Below are 24,741 nucleotides of genomic sequence, written 5' to 3' on the forward strand. Positions count from 1 at the left end.
TGTTACTGCAGAAATGAGACTCTGCTTACAAGTTGTATTTTTGTAATCATACAATAAACCACTGGTGTTGGAAAAAGACTTCAGTATTTTCTCAACTATGAAAATATGAAACTAAAAACCTGTGGCAAGTATGAACGAGTTCTATAAAATACAGTTGTTTTGGTACTTGTTAAGGAAATAGAGCAGTAAAGTCATATGGAAGAAGTCACAGAGTCCTAAATTTACTTTGTTACTATATCAACATACCAGCAGTTGGTCAGTTTTAAATTTAAAACAGGTTTATATTTAGAAAAGAAGCATTTTAGAATTTGACCTGGTATTTGAAATATTTATTTTATCATATAATAGTTTGTTGATGCTCCAAACTTTTCATTTGTTGTAGCTTAGTTTTCACTATATAGAAATAGCATTTTAAAAATTAATGTCTATATTAAGAATTGAGTTGCCATTGAAAAACAAAATGCATTGTGAAAATATGGTCTAAATTATCTGTCCTTGAACTCTGCCAGCCCAGTCTATTTAACTTTTCTAAACTGTCCCACCAAACTGTTGTTTACTGCTGTAATATGAATTATTTTAGGTGTAAAATACAAATAAATAAGCCTTAACACTGTAAAATGGTCTATGCACAGAAATCTCTACAGAGAACCTTTAGATTTCTAGTTCTTAAATAGAGAACTCTACCTTTTCAAAATTTTTACCACTTAATGCTGTTGTAGAGAGAACTTCTTTTAATGTAGCTGTTATCTTGATTTTGCCATCCTTAACAATGGCAAGTAGGATCCTACTGTGTTTATATCCCCAAAGGACTCAGTTGGCGGACATGCAAGAAAGTTCTGCTTCCTTATCATGAGTGGAGGTAAAGGTCTTGACAATAATGATACATTTACAAATGTATCATTATGTTATGAAGCATAATTAAGTGACCTTATTGCTTCAAATCTCAACCTCTACTTATTATTGTTTAATTATAACAACATATGATGAACTTGAGATTTAGGCTTGTTTCCCTTCTACAAGATGCTAACCTGCAGAACACGCCTTATTCAAAGGACAACATCTAATTCACCCCTCGAGAGCCTTGCCTTTAGAGATAGTTAACATAAGAAATAGTCACAAGAGCAGCCATTGGGTTTATAAGGCTGGTAACATTAGCACTGATCATGAGCAGATGTTCTGACCATGTTTAATTTAACACTTTGTTGGTCTGTAATAATTTTTTCTTTTTTTCTTCATTTAGCCACCAGACAATGGGCCTCCACCATTACCAACATCTTCCCTTCCTGAAGGCTATTACGAAGAGGCAGTGCCACTTAGTCCTGGGAAGGCTCCTGAGTACATCACTTCCAGTGAGTAATATATTTCCAGATCAGTTTCTGAGCAGTTGGTAATTCCAGTGTCCTTCAACTTTTTTAGCATTTGACAGCTACATCTCTGTTAGTGCTGTGGTGATGTGTCGTAAGCGTGGCTTTGACCATTTGAGGCTGGTTCTGGATATCCTCACTGGCCATGCATTGGTTTGGTTTGCAGAACTGTTTTGGTGCGCACAAACCAGGCTCCTTTTAGAGGAAACTAAACCTGGAGCTCAAGTTAGGCGCACATAAACATGTTTCAGCTGCTATTGGAGACAGAGTGTCCAAATCAGCCACTGGTCTTTTGGACGGCTTTGAACCATGACCGTGGTGGGGGCATTGGACCAGGAGTCCAGAGTTAAGTATCATCCAGAGTAAGCCTCTCTAAACTGGCCATACTGTAAGTGCAGAGGTCTCAGAAACTGGTGCTGATCTGCAGATCTACTGGTATGCCTCTATTGCACTGAATTACTTGCTAAAGTAGACAAATAAAAAGAAAAAAGGAATTATTAAAAAGATGTGATTTGCAGCATTTCTGATGACACCTTGTGGAAAGGGATAAATCAGTCATACTGGCTCCCACAAGTCATGTTTGATGCACATAAGAGTATTTTTGTGACTACTTGTTTAGTGCAAAAGGCAGAGGGTTGCCTCCTAACTGACCACCAGAACATCCTTCTGCAACACACAAACGCTCTTTCTCACGTCCAAATACTTATCCAAAAACCTATGCACTTAAGTGGAGCTATGCTGAGAGCATGCTGATGAAACGCTGAAATGACTGCTGTGAGCATTTACACAGGGTCAGTCAACAGGACATTATGTACCAAAAAATTGCAAAGAGTTTCCTTTTTGCTGCTTTTTTTATTGGCTGGGGTAGTTTTTTACTTGTGTATGGCTGATTTATCACTAATCATTATTTTCTATGGCCCAAAGATTAAAGGCATATCATCCACCATTTTATAGCCGTTTTTATTAGTTGAACCAGAACAAATGAATAAAATGATATCTCTGTTCTTAAAACATGCATAGGAGTCACCTTAGAACATTAATTATTCATTTGTACAGTGCACAAACTGAGGTTATCTGGCAGCTCTTAATTTACCTAAGAAATGCAAGGTAAGAAAGAGTTTCGTGTACTGTGAAGCAAATGAAGGAACAGTCTTAGCAGAGCAGCAGAATCACTCCTCTCTTCATTTCCTCCCTTGAAATGCTGCAGGGTGGTCCTGCTACACCCTGTAACCCGGTGAACTGCTGCTTTGTGTTTTGTCATTAAACAAGAGCCATGCTCAGGCAGAAAAATATTAATAGTACAAATATTAATAGCACTGCTAAAGGGTCACCTAGGGAAAAAGAAGACAAAATATGAAACTGATTTCTTACTGTACTTAACCATCCAAATCCATAAAAATATTTACGATATCAGCCTTAAAAGTTCATTAATAATTCCATAATTTAAGTATATATATCCAGACATTTAAAGCTCTGTTAGTGTAACTTATCATCTCACTTGCTGTGATTTTGCTCTATTTTCTTATGTCCTGAACACCTTATCATCTCTTTTAATTTGTGTTAAAAGTATTCTGCTCTTCATTGGTAATAAAGTTGCTTTTAAACTCACTATGTCATTAGTAATATATCTCCACTCAAGCAAAACTTCCACTAAATCCAGTTGTGTGGTGATTAAAATAAGCCACCAAAGCAGTGTATTAACCAAAGACGTAACCTTAACTGTTCAGACTGTTTGAGATGGAGAAGACCATAACAAAGAAGTGCCAAAAGTATAAGAAGTGCAAGAATAAACTGTTAAACAACTGTTGGGATAGATATCATTATCTTAAGTAAATATTCCTATGGAATATTTTTGTAATGTCATTAATATCAAGGAGGCTTACATACCATGTGTCCTACCTGTAAAGGCAAAGAGGAACTGAAGAAAATTGCAGAATATATGTCATGAAAATGAAATATCTGTAATTTCCCCAAGTCCCTGTAATCTGTTTGTAAACAAACACTTGCATGTAGATGAGAACAAGACTGTATATGCCTTGTCTGATAACTCTCTTTCTCTTTATTAAAAGCTACTGATCTGTACAATATGCCTAAATTATTACAGAACAATCTTTGGAATACACTGTTACAAATAATGTGAAAGTCCGCTGTGATTTTTACCCCTTAACAGTGGAAAACTTTGGTGAAGATAAGGGTGAAAAGCCAATGTCAAAAGAAGCTAGAATAATCAGAAAATGCAGAAGATGCAAAAAAAGGTAGATTAGCGGCATTGGAACATGTTGTATCAGTGCATCCTAAGTCTCTGAGGCTTTAGTAGACTTAATAAACCCACTTTATTTTGGAGATACATTTCTCACTTTTTCTACACATGCTAGTTTTTGTCTCAGAGCCTGAAAGCCTTGTTTTGGGTGTGACACAGCAGTTTGGAGAAACAAAGAATAGAAGCGGGATGTGGCAAAGAGCAGCTAAGTTTCAGCCTGGATGATACGAGTACTCCAAGGTGGTCATCCTTCCTGGTGTGAGACACACAGCAAATTCTTCTTCTGGCCAAGAGTCCCACAAACCAAGGAGAAGAGAAACATGAGGAGTAGTTAATGGGCAGGATATGGCAACAGGTCCCCAGAGATCCCATTGGACTGTGTGATGGTGGGAGCCTCAGAAGCTCCTGTTGGCTTTCATCCTCCTATAAACAGAGATTTGGATGAACCTGCAACTGCTGTGCCAGCAGAGTCCCTCCGCTGATTATACAGCTTACGGCTAACATGAAGTCTGCACTTGGACTGCTTGTGAGCCACATAGAAAGTACCTGTAGGATATTTAACATGCAGAATTTCGATCTCTACTTTGAAGTCTCAATTAACACTTCCTACAATTAATTTTTTAGAAACTGGTAAAACTTGCTGTAAGAAAAAAAATCGTAAGATTCAATGTTGTGAGGAAAAAGCAATGATTTAACCCAGTAACTTTGCTGAAAAGAAGGCGAGATTGCTGTATGGGATTTATGGTAAGAAGAAAAACAACTTTTTGATATATGGCAAAGAGATGGCCAATAATTTTATCCAAGGTGAAACCTTCTTTTCTGCAATATGAAAAAGTCAAATCATGTCCTAAAGAGGAAGGGAAAACAATGTGTTAAAACAGATTCAGTTTTTGCATCCTTTTGATTGATGCACTAAAAAATGCAGATGGGGAAGGCATATTTGATAGACCATCCTCTGATAGAAAAGTCTTTGACTCTGTCATGCAAACATCCCTTCTTCAGTGTGTACTCAGAGAGTAGAAAAATGACCCACCTCCACTCTCTTGGGAAGACTATATTTGAGGAGTGTCCTTCCTGTACAGTCATGTTTCAAGCTGATCTGATGAAAATTAACCCCCAGACACTCTTACAATGAAAAGGTGGTTTCTTAATTTTGGAGGAAAACTCTTGTTAGTAATTAAACAGAAAAATGCTACCACAATAGTATTTCCATATCTCAATGTATGAGTAGTGACTTCTTACTTCTGCTTCTTACCTCAAAAAAAATTAAGTTTCAGAATAATATTATTGCCAAAACTAGAACAAAATCAGAAATGAGGTAAAAGAGTATTGTGGAAAGGGAGCAAACATCAAGGTGAACATTGTGACAGAGGCATAGCTGCAACAAAGATCACTACTAAATTTGAAGAAGGGATGAGGAGATTATGGGCACCTAAGTATTACTTCTTTGAAAAGGGAAAGGCAGGAGTTAAAGATGAAGTTCCCAGAGAGACAGCAACTTTAGGTTATGGCAGCTTGTCCCTTAGCCCGGGCCTTTGGGAGAAGGCCTTCCTGAAGATGCTGATTTAATGACTAGACCTTGCATCTTCATATTTGGAAACACCACATGAATCATTCTGCCTCTGCTTCAAACAGGCTGGCATGCTACTGTGTGTTTGAGACTGGTCGATGATCTCTCAAGCATTTCCTGATGTTTCTGTGTGAAAGTTTGTGGATAGCCACTCCAAAAGGAGGTCGAGGGGGGAATGTTTTGTTTTGGTTCTGGTTTTGGTGTGTTTTTGTTTAGGCTTTTTTCCTGCTTCATAGGGAGGAAGGAGGAGGAGATGGATGAAGCAGCAAGTTCTACCAGATCTTACACATTCTTTTAAACAAATACGCAAAAATAAATACTCTGGAATAAGTGTTTCCAAATCTGTCAGTTTAAACATCTACCCTAAATTTTTCCATCTTTCTCTTGATTTTTGTAAAGCAAGTGAAAAACTGTAGTGTTTTCCCATTGATAATCATCTGAGGCTTTTACCACTTGCCCACATGGAGCTGCTCCAAACCAAACACACCATAGCAGAATTGACCAGAAGACAGCAATTCAATTGGGGAAAAAAAAAAAAAGTTTCCAGAGCTTCAAATTTTATCTTCATTTCACTTTGGAATGAAGATACACTGTTTTGTACACTTTTGTGAAAACACAAATTGGATCAGAATATCTAGTCTTGATTCAGAGTTGTGAGGTCTGGGTATATCCCGTTCTGACTGTGCACATAGGGAGGAACTGATGTAGAATGAGCTTTCCAGCAATCCACTCTCGTCCTCTTCCCAATTGTCCCAGGTCTCTTCCCTACATACCAACTGTGTCTTAAATACCTAGCTAAAGCAAATGAGAGATTTTCTTCCGCCTTCTGGCCTAAAAATATATCAAAGTCTACTTGAAATGTTTAGATGAAATTTCAGCTGTTAAAAATATTCCATTCAATTCTCCTTCACGGGAGCATGTGCCAGTGGATAACAGGCATGCCTTCAGGTGTTATTATCCGAAAGGCTTTATATATATATATACCCCCACAAACAAATAAATAAGTATGGATGGTGGAAGAGGGGGTTTTGTGATAATGGCAAATTAGTTTTGTGGTTGAGGGGACTGCTAGAGCTGACTGCATTGTTGAAAATTAAAGGCCTGAATAAAGATTGTTTAATTAAAAAGGAATCATGCCATTCCATCACCAAACTTGGAGCAGGATTAAGCTGGTTAGGCTAAAAGCACATAACAAAACTTTTTTTGCAGAAAAACTTTAACTCCAGCAGAATCTATAGTTCAAGGAACGTTGAATTGTCTATTCAACATTAATTGTATCGGTGCAGGTGCTGTATTTGAGAATTATATGAAATGTTGTGATAGGTAGATAGTGCCTTATAAAGTACTCTTGCGACCTTTGTCATATTCAGTGTTTGTTTCTTGATATGCTGTGCTAATATTGACATTTCTGTGCCTACATTTTGCATTGTGCAATAGGGCAAGATGAAGACGTTTCTCTGTAAAAGAATTACAAAAGAGGAAGGTATCTGCCAAATAATATTTTGAAGATAATAAAACACTACCTAAAATTCTAGCTATGTATTCCCAGCTTATTCTTTCAGTTAAAATTCCCAAGGTGTCAGTATGGGTCTTCTATAAAGTTTCATAATGGAACAGCATCTCTTACTCAATTAACTTAATGTATTGATACTACTAAGCACTGAAACAGTAATTTGTTCATGGCTGACTTTCAAAAGCCTTAACTTAAAATGAACCCTGTTGAGATTTTCTGTTATTTCAGTATGCTTCATGGCTAAATGTTTTAACTTGACACTTTTATGCTTTTCTTAAAGATTATGACTCAGATGCTATGAGCAGCTCTTACGAATCCTACGATGAAGAGGAGGAGGATGGAAAGGGGAAGAAAATGAGACATCAGTGGCCTTCTGAGGAGGCCTCTATGGATCTGGTGAAGGATGCCAAAATCTGTGCCTTCCTCCTTAGAAAGAAACGATTTGGGCAATGGACCAAACTACTGTGTGTTATCAAAGAAAACAAACTACTGGTAATTTTTATTTTTATCTAGCTATATTTTCTTTGTACCTTTTAGATGATGTATTTATTTTTACAGGAATCTGGTTTTTGGAATATGTTCTGCAAACAGTGGCAAAGTCTACAGTAACCTTACCAAAGAGTTCGGTCGTGATTTACCCAAGAAGCAGAGAAGCACTGAAATTATAACTGTGTCATTTAGCCACTTAGAACTTTGATTTTTATTGCACTTAAACTTAAACCCAGGCAGTTCCCTGATATTGGAAAGAAAGTCTGGCCTATTATCTTCTAACATATTTCATTTGGAAAAAAAATTGCTGAAACTGTAAATCCAATCTTTCATTCCCTGCGGACAAAAAAATCTCACAGGGAGCTTTGTGTATGAACTGTTGGATCAGACCACTGGAGAGAAAAGTCCCTTGTTAGACTGAGAATTCACTTGGCAGCATATGCCGTGGTAATGTATACACTTTAAACTAAACCTTTGCCATCTGTTCTGTGGTAATTACAGATGCAGTACTCACATGATGCACAGCTGCATTATAGAAAGGAAAGAAACAAGTGGATGTATTTGTTCCTTAAGCAAATCTGTTATGTTTCTTTCTGATTGGAGGCACCAGTAAAAGATTCTGTAAGTTAGTAAATTATCTGCTCATAGATGTCTTTTTATTTTCTGAAAAGAGAGCCTAATTGAGGGAAACACTTACTTCTGTGTCATTATAAGCGAACTAATGCTTACAGTAATAAATAAGTTGGGGTCTTAGGCACTCCCTGCCTTCCTATCTGGTGCTTCCAACAGTTGTAACTAATTATGTAACTAATAATTACTGCAATATCCCAAATGTTAAAAGCTGATTAACAGGTGCTAGAACATTTTCTGTAGAACCTCATTATTCTACCTGGTACAATGTAGCTTAGGTGTGTTCACTTTCCAAGTACATTTGTGCTTATGGCGGTATAGGAATTAACAGAATATGAAATAGAGGTATATGAAATAGAGGTAAGAGGGTTCTGAAAATAGAGTTGGAATGAGTTGGCTAGTTTTCAGTGGTTACTGAGGGTTTAATTTTTGTATCCTCCTCTATTCAAATGTTGAAAAGAATGTTGATTCTGATTCAGTTTTTATTATATTGTTATAATGCCATTATCCTTAGTCCACATTTTTATCACCGTATGTCAGTATCATATGAGATTTCAGGACCATCTGATAACAGCTTGAAGAAAAGAAAGAAAGAGGGAAAGAAACAGATTTTTCTCTGAAGTCACACACTATTTCTTCTACAATTATGTTTGTTGTTTTGTGTAGAAATACATTATTATTTCTATTTTCATTTTCTTTAGCCACATGTGTGGTCTGAAAAGCTTTTTTTTTCCTTATAGGGATTGTCTTTCAGTAATTCTGTAATGGGGATTAAGAAAATAAAAATCACAATGGGAGTCTAACGACCAAGTTACACAAGATTGGTTTATTGTTTGAAGGAGGACTTAGACATTTAACTTATGAGATATGCAAGTAAAACAAATATATGTTCTTAGGGATTAGTAATTGCTTGTGTTATAAATGCAGCTGTCATCATAAAACCAAAATATTTTAATTAGAATTAGACACTAGAAATAACTTTTAGTAGGGAATTGTTTTTCACTTAAAATCCTTTAATATATAAATACTTCAGGTTTAGTAATGTATAATTATAAATAAAATATTTAAATTAATATAAAGGGAATTATATGCTGTTTATTACTCCTTAAAGTTGTTGTATGTTTTCAAGATTTCATAGCTTGAAAACTTAAATTTTTTTTAATGTTACAAACTTAAAATCTGTGACCAAGCTAGAGAAACTTTGTTAATGGGCTTTGGAGAGGGAAGGAGGATTATGAGTGATTTGCAGAGGCTGGTTTAGAGTGGCTGTATTTGCTCAGCCTAAGTTGTAGTGTTTATAACATATTTTTAACAGCTACTGTCTTCCTGACAGTTCCATCATGACATGAATACTGCTGCAGACATGCAAAAGTTCATCTGCTTTTCTCTGTTCACATTTATACTCAGCTATTCTATGTATGCATATACTAATTAGTCTTCTTTATTAGCAGATACAGTCTTTATTATCAGATACCTCTTTATTATTAGATACATTTTTAGCCTTCGTGCTTATTTGTATGAGTGAGAGCCCAATTTACATAAGTATATAAAATAACTGGACATTCATATACACAGTTAAATGTTGTTCTGTAGTCTGGCACTATGACAGCTTTAGGAACCGCAGCTGTACTGATGTGATGGAAGGTGGGAATAGGGACTGGGTCTATAGGACAAGTGCTGTAATGTGGAATCCTTCATCTTTAGATCACCGGTTCAGACACAGAGCAGGTCATCAGTGATCCAGCATGAAATGGCTGTTCATTGACAGCATTTACTAATGAGGGAAAAAAACATCACGTAAATCATACGGTTTTAGCCAGGAGCTTACAAAGTAGACTAACATGGAGATTTATGCAGTTTTGTGCCGTGGCTATTAAACTGTATTAGCTGAAAAAGTAGGACTTTGCCCCCTTTCCACACTGTGACGATTTACTTTACTTATCTCAAGAAAAAGAACAGCTGAGTAAGGCATGTGCCAGTGTCTTTGCAACTGCAGCGTGTAGGGACTGATGTAGATTTGCCTTGATATGCTGGGCTGTCGCTGGACGGCGGGTAAACATCTGGGCTTTAAAGTGGTTAACTGTACAAGTTTATTCTCCTGCTGCATGTGAACAGATATCCTAAATCACCCTCTTCCTACCTGATCAAGGTCAAGGTTGAGTCATAAGGATAACACAGAGAAGCTTAATGCTCTCCATATTTGTACCTGTCCTGCAATAAAAGAGATCTGTTAATGTCAGTCTGGAAGTAATTTTGCTTTACAGAGGGGATGAGAAAGAGAAATGCAAAGTTGGCGTTGGCTGAACTCTGTGATATGTGGTAAAAAGGGGTGCGTGAAAAATATTAAAAAATAGAAAATAACACTTCTATATAATAACAGCTTTCCCCCAAGGTTCAGAAAGGTGATACCTAACTTTTGAACTTTCCTTACATTTATTTAGTGTTACAAAAGTTCCAAGGACCAGCAGCCCCAGATGGAGCTGCTCCTGAATGACTGCAGTATCACGTACATTCCCAAAGACAGCAAAAAGAAGAAGCATGAGCTGAAAATCTCACACCAAGGAGCAGATGCCCTGGTTCTGGCAGTGCAGAGCAAAGAGCAGGCGGAACAGTGGCTAAAGGTAAGGGGAGATTTCTGATGAGGAGCTTTTCCACCCACAAAGTGCTTCCATTGCATGCTCAGTTGCTGTTAAAAACTGAGATAGACAGCAACTTTCAGGCAAATCCAGACTGCTTAAATCCCATCTAATTTGGAACTGCAGAAATACAGACTTAATGTTCAGGCCTCGAAGCAACTCCTTGGGCAACCAGCAGCTCAGTATGACACAGCTGCTGCATATGGTTTTCACTGCTAATTGCACAATAATCTGGCACCAAGAGGAGAGGTGGCAAATTCCCTTCCATCTTCATCTCCAGCTCATTTTCCAGAAAGCTTTGGTGGTCAGGGCACACTGGTAGTGAGCTGAAGGTTCAAATTCCATAAGGTGGAAGGGGCTGGCACCCAGGTTGGTTTTTGGAGTGGCGTATATGCATAGCTGCCATAGGCTACCCTGCAAAAATTGGGATACCAACATCACAGGCACCTTTTTAAAAAGAAGGATCTCTGAGGAGATACCTGTTTGAATTGCTCTGGATGGAGAAAAATCCTTCAGCTTCCTGAAGTCAATTCAAGTTTGCTAATCCTGGTTTAGCAGCATATCATCTGTTATGGTTTGTTATGGGAATGCAGACTTCTGAGAAAGGGGATGTTGTCATCTTCCACTCCTTTCTGTTCAGTGTCTGCAAATGTGGAAAGTCCCAGCGCAAGGGCTGTAGTTTTAGATCCTAACCAGATTACTAGTGCTGGTCTCAAATGTGGAGGTCAGTGAAGTAATGTGGGAAACTATCACTGCAGTTTCAGTAGCTTGTTTTAAGACCTTGAAATCCAGCCTTTAAATGCTTGTAAAAGTCTGAATGCATAAGACTCATCAGGCATTCTCCATGCTGTGCTCTGATCTAACCTTATATGGTACTTATTTTTCTAAGAATAATTTGTATTTTTCCAAATACAATCAAATTAAACACATAGGAATTTCCTGATGCCAGATAGTTTTTCTGCAGAAGAGGGAGAGATAAAATGCACCTTAAGAGGTATGAGTTCTGCTGTGGGCTAATTTACTAAATGGTAAATTAATCTGTAATTTCCTATTTTGCATTATTTGAATATACCTTTTGGGGGTTTGCAGTGTGCGTGTGTGTGTGTTTGGTTTTGACTGCGAGTTTGTATCTTAGCTTAGAAAATGCACTTTCTATTGTCTTTTTAATAGAAACTAATCACAGCCGTGTATTTGTTAGGCTTCTTCTAACATCAGTATCTTGTTTTAAGTTTTAAAATCTAGCACCGTCCAAGTATCCCACTAACTCACCTAGACTTTCAAAAACACTGATTGGAATGAAAAGCAATTCATAAGTCATATTCTTTTCCAAGGGAATTCCACTGTAATTAGATCATAGTAACTGCACCATTATTTCCTGTGTTGTTCTAAACTTGGGTTTAGTAATGCTGAATTCATTGGCATTTATCAGACTTTCTTTCATAAAAATTGTTCTCTTTTTTTTTTTTTAAATTGTACATAAAGGATTCCCCACACAGGCAGATAGAGCAGTGCTAGATTTTTCCATATCCCAGATGCATTCCTGCTACTTTAGGGGGGAAAAAAAAAATATATATTTTGTACAGTTGCATGTTAACAAAGTTGTGTGTGCCGAGGGTGAATAGCCGGACAGTAAGTTATCTGCAAAGCGTTTGGAGACAGTCTGACAGCATTTTATTTAGCTCCTTCATGCTGCAAAGGTCTCTATTAATAAAAACTCTTTCAAGTACATGGCAGCGCTACTGTACACTCAGCTTCCACGTCCTCAGCTCTGCTGCAGCACTCTGTTCTGTGCAGTACGAATTGCCTATCCAACAGCTAACCAAAAATGGTCTGTGCAGCTCTTGCAACAGCTCCAGTGTTTTCAAGAAGAAGTATAGCTTTTTGAGAAAAAAAGCATTGGGGTTTGTATTTTTAAAAATGTAGCAAAATTTAAGGGGTTTTTTTATTATTACGAAAACAATTATTTTTTGCTCATTCAAGCCTTACTTAAAATGAGCTTCTGAAAATCATGTGTGGCTTTGTGTGGGAAGTTTCTATACTGAGAAGGAGATCACTGCTTTGTCTTGGGAGCAGCAGTTTGAGCTTTCCCTGCCTGTCACTCAGAGGGCCAGGGTCCTCCCCAGCACTCTGTCACCTATGTGTGATTTCTGTAGTTAATAAAATGGGCAGATTCAGAGATTGACAATGAGAATGGTCTCTGCAACCACATTTTTAAATCATAAGATGCCTTCTCTGTCAAAGATGCCATACCAATACGTGCCAGTGGAGCCAGGTTATTACTCAGGAACAATGGGTTCTCATGAATTCATATGTAAGTGTCAAATTAAAGCTTTACTCTTGAGCCTGAAAAGCTCAAAATGGCTTTGGAGGCCAGATTTTCCCATGAAAGCTAAACTAGATGATTTTTTTTTGTCAGATGTAATCAGTATAAAATATGTTAAGCAAATAATTTTAAAGTATCTATTGGAAGACAAGTGCAAAATAAACACAGAATATTTTAGACCTTTTTTGTAAAGATGACACCAAAAAACCCCAGCTGATAAACCTAGTGCAAATTGAAGTCTAGACTGGAAACCACAAAAGGAGTTTCAGTTTTACCAGCTAACAAATGCTTGATGAAAAAAAGATAGCTGATGTCACCAAAGAGCCTGTCAAGATTTCAGAGCAAGGAGCGTTAACTAGTATAAATTCAGGCTAGAGCTGAGATCATAGCAGTAATATGGTGGGCAACATAAAGTGGTGGAATTTTCCAGACTTGAGTCCTAAAATGTTCCCACAAAAATGTACATGAAAAAATGTGTGCAGTTACACACTCTGACTCAAAAATGAGCTTTTTCCATGCGTGCTTGAGTATATGTGCATCTCTGTGCACTTTTGTGCATTTGTGGTCATGTAAGGTCTTAAATCTGCCTGTTTGTCTCAGCACATCCAACGGACTGGTGAAACTACACTTACTTGTCAGCATCTCTGGGAAATGCTACATTAAAAATAAAGGGACTACTAAGAACATGACATTACAAGAAGATGCTTGTTTAGAGGCTTAATTCACACAGATGAATGTGTTCTGTGTGCAGGACCTTCAGACTCGGCCACAGAAAACTGCTCTTAATATTAAAAATACATGGATGCCAAAGAAATTAAGTTCTGAAGTAGCTTCTTGTAGAAGACCAGTAGAAGAAGAAAATGGTCATGGTTTCTGGTCCCAAGGCCTTCTCTTCCTCTTAGCATTGCCTCCTGCAAAAATGTATTTCTGATTTATCATGCATGAGAGGTAATCTATCATTTTGGAGTACTGGCCTTGATTTTCATTTTTCCGTAACGTTAGGCACCCTTTGTTAACTTTTCTTCATTTTACGGTGTGCAGCCATTTTGCAGCAATCTCTTCAGTTGAGGGTCTGTAATTGAGCAGTGAATCTTTCAGGCATAAGTAGACATTTCTGCATCTATCATTTTGACAATGTTCAGTCAGTTCTGAACTTGCTGTAATAAGAGGGATTTTTTGCCCTGAAGAGAGAAGAAAATCAAGGTTGCGACTGTATCCAGTCATCCAAAGACCCTGCAACAGTCTTCATAGGGCTCTTAATCCGGTTGTCCTACCCAGTTTCCATCTCTGATAACTGCGTGTTGTCTCTCATAAAAGTCTTTGAAAACATCTGTTTTTTTCACTGCCCTGAGCTTAGTGAAGGGAGTCAAGTAACTTCTGGGCTCCGATCTTAATGTGGACTGAGTTTTACTGAAGAATAAACTACTGACAGAGCTCTTCTTTTACCAGTTTAAATCAGCACAAAACTGAGCTTGTAACTGTAAACATTGTGTGGCTGGTTTTACTTTCTATGGGAATTTCCAGCTAGAGATCTCAAAACACTTCAAACATTACTTTCTTGGCTTAAGTAATGTTCCCCAAAGAGGTTATTATCTCCATTTTGTAGCTGAGTAGAGTCAAGCGCTGAATGATCATGCCTTAAAACTGACTGGAAAAAGTGTGTTTGGGGATGCATACTCGGTACAAGTGATTTCCATATAGCGTTTGTTAGTTTATAAGTAACTTCAGGAACATACTGTGTCCCAAGACAGTCGGGCTGGGTTCTTTCTCCACTGCATATCATCACCAGCAGTGAAGGCTTTGCAAACTAAATTAAACCTCCCAGGACTTACGCCCCTATTGTCTCAAAGAGATGGTGTTAGCTGCCTCGGTTCAAATCACAGCAAAGTCAGTATGTTTGCGTAAGAGCTATTTAGGGCCTAACCTGGAGACATGATGGACCGAGCTGCATGTGAGAGCTTTGAGCAGCCTGCAGGACTGCTGCCAGCGTGCTTTGACAGAGCCAGAGAACCCCAGCTTGGCTCTGAACCAGAGTGTGTGTGTGTGTGACCGGCACCATGGAAAACAATACGTTACTTAAAAAAACAGATGCATATGTAAATTTAAAAAAACAAAAACTACCAATGAATACAGAACCACAAACATCCTATTTGCTTATTTTCTCAGGGGGTAAGTTTTCTCTAGGTTCCTGGCTAAAATCACAAATACAGGCTGTAGCAGATCTCGGAGCAGAACCCAGGAGGGCTGAGACTTGGTCCCCTGCTTTCACCACTAGATAGTATTCCTCCTTTCTCCTACTCGCAGCTTTGGATGGAAATTTATTTAAATCATACCTAGCTCAGATTTACGGCCTAAAGTGCAGTCTCCGCACTGCCTGGGCTGGGGATGCTGCTCCCCTTGCACAGGGTACCTCTGCCCTTCCAGCAGCAATGCTTCCAGCCACACTCCCCAGCCACCCAGCGCCTCCTTCCCTGGGCTCTGCCTGATCCAGTGGCCATATATGGCAATAGACGGCATGGTAATAACGCAGGAGAAATGATACAGGGGTTGTCTTGGTTGAATATGTCAGAAAAGTATTTTTAAGGGGATATACAGGCACTAAAGATAGGCTTGCTGGCTGCTAGTCTGCCAGAATCTCATCCCCGCTTTGCTCAGACAAATGGCAATAAGGGAAAAAGATGAATCTTTTCAGGCTAGGGGATGCTTGAGAATGATGTTTTCCAGTACAGAAGGTAAAAGGGAGGTTCTTTTTGAGAATTAAAGCATAGGCTATGGTGTGAATAATTTCTGCTTTTCCTCTAATTTATCTCGGTAAACTCCTTGGGGCATTTCTTCTCTGCAAAATGCTAAGAGAGTTTTGGTGCTCTCTTAAGGAGGAGGTAATTGACACTAACGTATGTAGTGTGTAAAGGTCCAAAAGAGAGAGAAAATGAGAATTTAGTTATGCCAAAATGACAAAGAGTCCCAGAAAGTCAGTACTCCTCCAGCACTGAAAAAGGAGTGTTTCAGGAATGAAAAATACTGAGTTACGTCTGCAGCCAAACTCTTTTCCCTCTGCTGTGTTGTGCATAAGCAGATTTCAGCTTTACCATATTCCTATCTTCAGAGTTAAGCAGCAGAAACAGGGGATACAGCCCGTCCCATTTCTAGCAATTCCTGTATTTGTGAAACACGTGGGTAGATGGGGATGAGGGGGTGGGTTGGCTGGATGGATTTCTACCCTGGTTACGTACAGAAGTGAAGCAAATGTGCAGTCAGGCCATCAGCTTTCTCCCTAATCGCTTTTGAACTCGATCATATTAAAAGTGTGAGCTTCTCCTGTGAGTTTCATGAGAACACAAGACGAGACAAGATGCTGTAATCACATCCCTGTGGTAAGCACAACCTGTAGCCTGAACTCATCCCATGGTATCCACCAGGAGAGAGGTCTGCAAGCTCCTCAAACGCAGGACAACTTTCAGTCTTCTTCCTTATCGGGTCCCAAAAAGATCAACCACAAGGAACCATGTACAAATTTAGTACTGTTACTCGGAATTTGTTGGGTTTCTGTTTGGCAGGGTCTGGCTGGCAAGCAGCTGGCTTTCTGGTTTTACTGCATAGCCCGTGCTTTTTATCTGAAGCCTTTGAAGGCTTCAGATCTTTGAAGGCAGTTGGAAAAATCTGATTTGATTCTTCTGACTTTGCATGTAGAAAGAATAAATGTAGGGCAAGTATTTTGCCTCTAGTCCTGGTGTGTCATTTAAAATAAGATACAAGAATTACAGAAATTTGTAGGTGAGTGCAGGTATGAAGGATTTATAGTAAATATTAGTGCTTGTGTAGTAAGATAGTTTTAAAGAGAGAAATATTCCAGACACACCATGTGGCAGAAATTCCACTGACTTCACCCGTCATTGTCAATGGCTCAGGGCAGGGAATCTTTCCAGCTTTCTACCTGCAAATATTTCCCCTCTGTTCCTCATGTCACTGCACTCAATGCGATACACTGATGTATATCCTGATCTGGCTGGGGATTCAAGACCGTTCTATAACATAAATAAGGAATAATAATATAGTTCAGGCTGCACAAGGTTTTTCCAGGTCTGCATTTGAAAGAGGCAGTTCTGAAGTCTGCTAATTGTAACATTGTAGTGGTAATTGTGGTATTTAAAATTCTTGTGATGGAATAACAGAATATTATTTTAAATGTATTTAGTTTTGAGGCTATCCAAAGAAATGAAAGGTCTTCAGTTTTCTGATTACATTTGCTCATATATTTTAAGTATTTGAATATTTAGTCTGTTCATGACCTCAGTTTGATTTTCCTGGCAGACCACCGTGTGTGTGTCTATATGTAATGTACAAAGGCATTTGTGGGGAGAAAAAGAGAATTATTTCCCTTTTCTAATGTGTGAGAAAACTTAAACTATTAACGGAGTATGCGCCATTACAAAGTATTCTCAGTATAGCCTTCCAGATTATTTTATTAAAAATAACACATTTGAGGATGCCTTTTATTTGCTTTCTAGTTTTGGAGCCATTGAGATACATTTATTCACATTTTCACACATTTCAGTGCAATGGATAAAAGTTTGCTGACCTCCTTTCCCCACTCTCAATCACAACTATTTTTTATGAAAATAGTGATCTTTTGTTTTCATATGACTCCAGGAGATGGAACATAGAAAAAATTGACAAGAACTCTGAGTCTTGTGATTGAAATTATGCAAGTTGGCAACACTGATGGAATGTTTTATCCTTAAAATTTTGAGTTAAAGCTATAAGCATGTGAAAACCACATTTATAATGGCAGCTGTCTGCAAACGTAATTATGGAGAGTGCATCCAGGCAACCATTATATATTAAAGGCATTTCATCCTGGTGAGCTGTAGAAGTATGAGTTTTATGCTGTGCATCGAACACAATTATATTGGACATAGAAGGTGATGAGCAAGTCTCTGCCAGTGAACGCCTTGAGCCCAAATGAAGTGTTGGATCCTTGAATATGCATTTACTTCAGATCTTGCCACAAACTTCCATTTGATAGTGTGTCATTTTTTTAATCAAAATTTAATTACAACCCAATTAAACACTTTAACTTCTCCTTAAATATGTGAGGTATGATAAGAACCGGATTTACTTGAGTGCATGACTTTGCACATACTATTCAGTTAGTGCTGCCAAATCATTTCCCTCTGTTCTGTCTGTAACTCCCATTACTATCTGCCTTTGCCAAAATTAACTAACTGTGTGGTGTGAGCAGATGCTGAAAACATGAGCCATTGAATTAGGGTCATGCAGGAGACAGAAATGAATGTTCCCAGAAACTGTACGGTCACATTTCTCTAGAAAGAAAACAGCAGTGTATTTACATCGTACTGAGAACCAGCAACTGAAAATAAAATGACACATATAAAAAAAATTCTTATGATTTTGGGGAATTTAGGGCTACGTTTAAGTCTGAGGTGCAAATGTTCTGCAACAGATATATGTCAATTTTCTGTTACAAAGGATGCCAAGTGCCATGAAATACTGTGCTTATGTTTCTGGGACAAGATATAGGGAAGTTCAGACAGTCAAGAAAGGATGCTGAAGTGTTTTAAGATAGTAGCTCAGAAATAAAAGTGTAGGTTCATTTCCCTGCTCTGCTTAGATTTTTTATGTGACGTTGAGTGAGTGATTTAATCTTTCTTTTGTTCCTGAGTTCTCTATCTGTAAAATGGGGCTGGTGCTCTTTCTTTCTTTATGGCATATAATGCCCGTAATTTATGATGTGTTCATGACTGGTAGCAATAGGGTCTTTGTAAGCCCATAAACATTTGATTTGTTTAACTTCACCCTTAAAAGGAACTTCAGTGCTGTGAAAGGACTGTTTGGTGCCATCTTTAGCTCTTTTAATAGTTTCCACATCAAAGTCGTTCAGTTCGGAACTAAAAAGACGTTGTTTGTTGTTTTGCTTTTCCTCTCCTTGAAAGGATGGATTTTGACAGTTAACTAATTGCTGTTTTCCCTGGAACTAGGAGTTCTCAGGCCAGAACCTCCTCTCTGCCAGCCAGGCTTGCTGTAAACAGTGTAAAGGGAGGAGCTGGATATGCAAACACGTATATGTACATGTAAAGGGGAGAGTTTGCATATCTAGCAATAATGCTTCCAGCAGAGTAGGATGCCTTTCTTTCTTAGCTCGCTTGGCTCTGCCGTCCTTGTGTGGCTGCATGGCTGTAATCAGCAGTGTAGAGCTCAGCACCCTCTCGGCATGAGTCTGGATGGAGAGTTGGGACCTGTTCTCATCAGCAGAAGCAATTTCAGACTGATAATGGGCTGGTGGTAACCTCACGAGAGATAAAAAACTTAATTATGTCCATGGGGAATCATCAACTGTCTTTACTCATCACGTATTTTTACATTTATATAGTTTCAGGTTTTTAAGTTCTTCAAATTCTATCAAAATCTCAGTGAATTCCAGGTTCTGGATTTTTCTTTAACTTTTTAAAAGCAGACAGTGCCATTCCCATTACCTACAAACACATTTACAATTACTTTGACCTATACCTTTATGTCAATGTACAAGTATAATACAAAAATGCCACGAAATACCACTGCACAGTATTAACTGTTAAGTCGATCAGCACTTCATTAGTTCTCCAATACCAAAAAAAGAGCAGCTGGGTAGTGTATAATGCCAAACTCTTGTCCTTTGACTTGCAGGACCTTGGATTTAATCCCACTTTTTCGTCATCGTAATGAAATTAATTTTGTGGTGTCAGCTGAGTTCATATTGCAAAACTAGCACATGGAAATCAGCAGCGCTGTTGGTTTCTTTACTCAGGAGAGCCTTGGAGCTTAGCTTGTCTAGAAACTAAAACCTTCCACCTCTAGACATTATGTCTCCTCCAGGTCGTACATGAAATGACTTAGGGAGGCAGCATGGAGAAGTTGCTGTAGTGGCAGCCTGCCTGACACCTGCCAGCCTAGTAAATGTGTGTGTGATTCTCCTTCCCATCTCCCTTCACATTCACATATAATTTCTCTGATTTGTATTTAATGAACAATTAATAAGTTTTGCCTTGTCTCCTAAGGTTATAAAAGATGTGTGCAGCAACTGTACGGGAGCTGTAGACTCCGATGGGCCGTTGTCTAGTTCTCCAGTACACAAGACGGAGCTGGAAAAGGTAAAGTTATCAAAATGATGAATGCAAAATTCCTTATGATTGGTTATTAAAGAGGCACCGCTAGACACTGCATGTAAATACTTGCTGACTTGTGCTAGTGTTTTAGACTATTAGTCCCTGTGTTGTCTTTGTTTGTTTGGATATGTGCACACATCCTACAGAGTTAAGACTTCTGCCATGTCTATTCATTTGGTCACGAACAACCAGCAGACTGGCTCATATCCATTAGCAGCTTCTCTTTAGCCATTTAGAAGGGTGCAGACTAAGCGGGTCTGATATGTGTGCTGTGATGCAGACACGCTCTCCGTCAAGTGCAAAGAGCAAGCAGTGATGTGACGCTTAGGGAAGAATAGCTGAAGATTATACAAAAGTTTTAAGGGAAAGTCTTTTATGTTTGGGAATTTAGTTCTTGAAGAGCTCCCTGGGCATGCTGTGGTCACTGTTTTGGCAGACCCTTTCAAGCATTCGTGCCTCAATACAGAAACTTGGCTATTCACGTGTGGTTGTCTCTGCTGCCTTGACTCAGCAGGATATGAGAGCAAGAATTAGGAAAGAGAGCAGCTCTGCCCTGAATGATCAGTACATTACAGCACCAATTTAAGCCCCTGCTCTGTTAAGGCATCCATGTGAGCAGACCCCTCTGCAGGCCCTGCTTAAAAGTCCCACTGACAAAGGTTTTGTCACCAAATTCCTGATGGCCAGTTCTACTGCTATGGTGGAAGGACACCACTGTCAGTAGTATGTTGCTTTGCACCTGGGAAGCTAAGAGCAAAGCATGTTCCATGACTGTTCAGACCTTCTGATTTCATGAGGCAAAAGCTGTTGTGTTTGCATGTTTGCACAGACCTGCACGGTATTAACAAAGTAACTGAAAGTGTCATAAAATAGTGGTTTTCTAAAATGCATACCATCATAAAAAAAGCATAGCAAAACTTCTCATTCGTTTCTCTTTGTGATAATCTGTGTATCTTCTTCATGGCTTCACCACTCATGAGTAATGTTGGTAAAGTTTTTACCAAAACTGTGCTGGCATAAGCTCTATACTGCTTCATCCCATATCTCATACACAACCATTACAGAATAATCAGTGCTAAAAATTTATTTCAAAAGCCTCTTTTTTGCACATATTGAAAGTATTGAAGCACCTTGTAGGAATGCACTATTTTCTGATAAGTTGTAATTGTAAATGCATATATGAAGCATTATTTAAAGAAATAATTTTAAAATTATTCTTATCTGATCCATGTAATTGTTCATTGCTTAGCAAATTAATAAACAGCAACATTTAGAGTCTAGAAATTCATTAAAAATATGTTGTGTAATAAGAGGTATTGAATTATGATTATTTCACTGTTTTGACTACACTTTCAAATATAGACCTATTTTGTGGTTTCTGTGCTTTTCTAAAGCCTCTAAAACTGAATTTTTTACCATCTTCTATTTGTCTTCCAAGTGGATGAGAACTTGCAATATGTGTTTTATTTTGTAGTAAGCATACTTTTAAATTGACTCGTGACACTTCATTTGGCGAAGGTGCCAACATTGTATGTCAACTAATCTCTTTGCCCCTGCAGAAGTTGTCATTTGAGAGGCCAAGCTCAGATGGGGAGGGTGCTGTGGAAAATGGCACCACTACCGTGTGCAATGGCAAAGAGCAAGGTACGTCTCAGATCCAGAGATGCTTGGTGTAAATAATATGTGCATACAGGGAGTGATAGGTAGTGAAATACCTGGCTTTTGTCTTTTAAAAACAGGCAGTAAAGTTTTTGAATATTTTTATGGGGATTCAATTTAACTTGAAAGCTGAATTATGTCAAGAGTGAATCCTTAAAATTTTGCAGTAACAGAAAGCATTTGATGTTATTGTGCAGGTAAAATCAATATGATTGGCACAAGGAAACAGAATGTAGAAATTTTGACTTGGCCTTTTGTGTGTTCAAAAGTACAGTTTTTCAGAGCTTGGATGACCACTATAGGCAACTAACAGTTGCTTTTAGTAACTGTAAGCATATAGTGGCAACATAAATAGTGGGTGTATAGCTTCTAAGCAAAAAAGCTATCATTGAATACTAGAAAGAAAGAATCATGCGTATTATATATATATGTGTATGTATACATACATATGTATGTATACACGTATATACACAGTTTATATATGTGTGTGTATACACAGATACATATATATATATAAACTATCATGTATGATTATTTATATTAACAGACTAAAGTGTATATAATCATGTAATATCAGTGGGTTTGTGACCATATACGTATATAATTTTACATATGCTGCTTTGGAGCCATGCATGTTTTGTAGTCCTTATAACCTAACAAAGGCAAATCCCAAACCTAGAGGGAACTTTGTCTGAGTTATATCTAAAACACTCAACCCCTATGCTCTCTTCCCCATCCCCTTCTCTCGTCCCCAAAGCGGAAGAAATTCTGTGACTTAGTTAACTTGCCATGTAGCAATGGTATCGTTTAGATAAGACATTTTTCTGCAGCTGTCAAGATGAAGGGTAATGTGAGCTGCAGTGAGCCCAATGTCAATACTGGCCTTGGTGCCAGCGCTGTCTCGCCTTTTGACTCATTTCCTTTATCTTCTCCCTGGGTCGTTTTCCAACACTTCCTGACTATACAGATCTCTGATATACCCAACAGTATGGAACAACATCAGGTTTTGTGGTTTCTAGAAGTTTTGGTTCATGGTTAAATTTCACCCTATAAAATCTTCTACTAAGCTTTCAAAAAGCGCGGTACTGTTTTAGTCTCTGAAACCTGCTGAGAAACATCTGTGATCCAAAAACTGTGTTGTCCATGATGTCCAAAAGTGCCTGGTGGCTCAGCTGCCCCGCAGGAGGCATGCTGATGGAGTATGCGCTGCTGGAAAACCAGCCCAGCTTAGATGTCTCAAGGAGGGTAATTAAAAATACCAGTTGCTTTTGAAAATTGTGACCTTCAATATGTAGTAATAAAAATAATAAGTATTAATGACTGCAAGGAGATTGAAATATCCCTGTCATCATTTTAAGGGATTCTGGATGAAGTTACACTATTTTTTAAACAATGGATAGGAAACACTTAAGGGAGTACGTGGGAAGGGAGACTCTGGAGAACAGTCATCTCCAGCCATCACCCACCGGCCAGCCTCTGCTCTGCTCTTAATCAGCTGCTCATTTTGCTGTGGGGAAGGAAATGAAAAGAAAAGGCTTTTGTGAAAAAAAATCACTGGCAGTCAAGCAATCTGTGTATTCTTTAGACTCGAAAAGATTAAGTCATGAAGGCCTTATTTCTGCTGTCTCTCAGTTCTGCAGGAGAGTAAAACAGCAGTGTGAAGGGAAGATAGGACAGAAAAACAAGAAACACTGAAATGGGCTTATTCCACTGTCTGTTCATGCTCATGAGAATGATTCCTTTGGGCTTGTGTTTCAGAGAGATGAGTTTTTCTCAGTCTCTGGCTTTTCTTGATGCTTTTCATCTCCTCCCCACTCAACAGTGACAGTCAGTCATCAGCTGCCGCTGCGTGGGTTGGAAGCCTGTCTGCAGGCAGGTGCTGCCTTCGGGTTGTCCCTCAGGCAGGGCATGGCATGAGCAGATGGGATGGTTGGCCTTTCTCCCTCGAACACGGGAGCTCATTGCATGTTTAGAGAGCACAATATAAGTTGTGAACACCCTTCCCTTAGGAAGAGAGAATTAGACCTTTGCTTGCACATGTGCGTCACTGTATTGGAGTTTGCTGGTGAACACCTACCTGCACCTGAAAAGCTGCCTTTCCCCCTCAGCACCGCATGCAGCAGGTGAAAGATTTGTACAGTCTTGGCTACAGATACAATTTCTAAATAATGTTCCATGACTCCTAACAATTAAACTAAATATGATAAATTATCCCATTGTGAGTCCCAAACTGCTTCTCTGTTTTCCATGCATTCTTCTTCCCAGTTCATCAATTCATAGAGTCATTTCTCATACGAACATTTTGTCCTTTTTTTCCTCAGTTTACACAAGTCCTTAACCACTAAATGTTCCCTGTTGCAAAGGGAATTGATATGTCAGGGATAAAGTTACAGCAGCTCAATCAGTAACTATCCTAAATGTATTTTTCATCAAAATCATGTGTCAGGGCAAGTTGATGGATATTTTTGCTGCCTTATCAGTTAGCAGAGAGACTTTTGCTCTGCTGATGGAATCCAAATTAGGCCACTGAATGCAATTTCTGAAAGTTTATTTCGTTCTGTTTTGCAAGTAAAAGGTCTTTTTTTCTGATTCTGTTTAATCTTAGAAACTTTTTTTTTTATTATTTGTTCGGATTTTAGTTAGGTAGGCACTTTTAAAAATGATATGCATAGTCCTTGCCACGTTACGTTCAGCAGCTCAACATGCCTCAGTGCACAGAGCTGTAGTATTACTAGTATCGTATTAAGTTAATGGAAGCATAGACTGGATGTTAGCAAAATACCTCTTTTCAGCAGAGCTTTTTCTTGCCGAGCCCTCATGATCACAGAAAGTGCCAACTTCCAACCATTGAATGCTTATACTGATCCCATTAATTTCATTGTTAGTAGTTAATTTATAAGTCTTGTCTTTCTAAAAGGTCCATTGTGATAAGATATCTTAACCTAATTGTACATGGCAGGAGTATTTTTGCTAGGCAAGCATATTCTGTCTTTGTTGTGTACTTAATTGTTGAAGTATTTTGAGGTAAATGTTTAGGAACAATGAAGAATCATCTGGCTGGATTTTTACTCTTGTGTATCTGAGCTAAATTTATATGCAGGTACCTCAGTGATACTGATAAATTAGATGACAAC

At 38.4% G+C, this 24,741-nt stretch overlaps 1 protein-coding gene across 3 annotated transcripts in view; it reads left to right on the forward strand.

Annotated features, from left to right (window-relative positions):
• The window catches only part of AFAP1 (actin filament associated protein 1), a 129,659-nt gene that overhangs the window by 73,159 nt on the left and 31,759 nt on the right, over window positions 1-24,741 (forward strand). For all 3 annotated transcript variants that reach the window (XM_050895449.1, XM_050895447.1, XM_050895448.1), the window contains exons 4-8: window positions 1,241-1,349; window positions 6,988-7,199; window positions 10,268-10,447; window positions 19,841-19,933; window positions 21,508-21,592. In XM_050895449.1, the coding sequence (XP_050751406.1) occupies window positions 1,241-1,349; window positions 6,988-7,199; window positions 10,268-10,447; window positions 19,841-19,933; window positions 21,508-21,592 (679 nt within the window). The remainder of the gene's footprint in view (window positions 1-1,240; window positions 1,350-6,987; window positions 7,200-10,267; window positions 10,448-19,840; window positions 19,934-21,507; window positions 21,593-24,741) is intronic.

Source organism: Gymnogyps californianus, chromosome 4 (genome assembly GCF_018139145.2).
Source record: "Gymnogyps californianus isolate 813 chromosome 4, ASM1813914v2, whole genome shotgun sequence".
NCBI classification, from domain to species: Eukaryota; Metazoa; Chordata; class Aves; order Accipitriformes; family Cathartidae; genus Gymnogyps; species Gymnogyps californianus.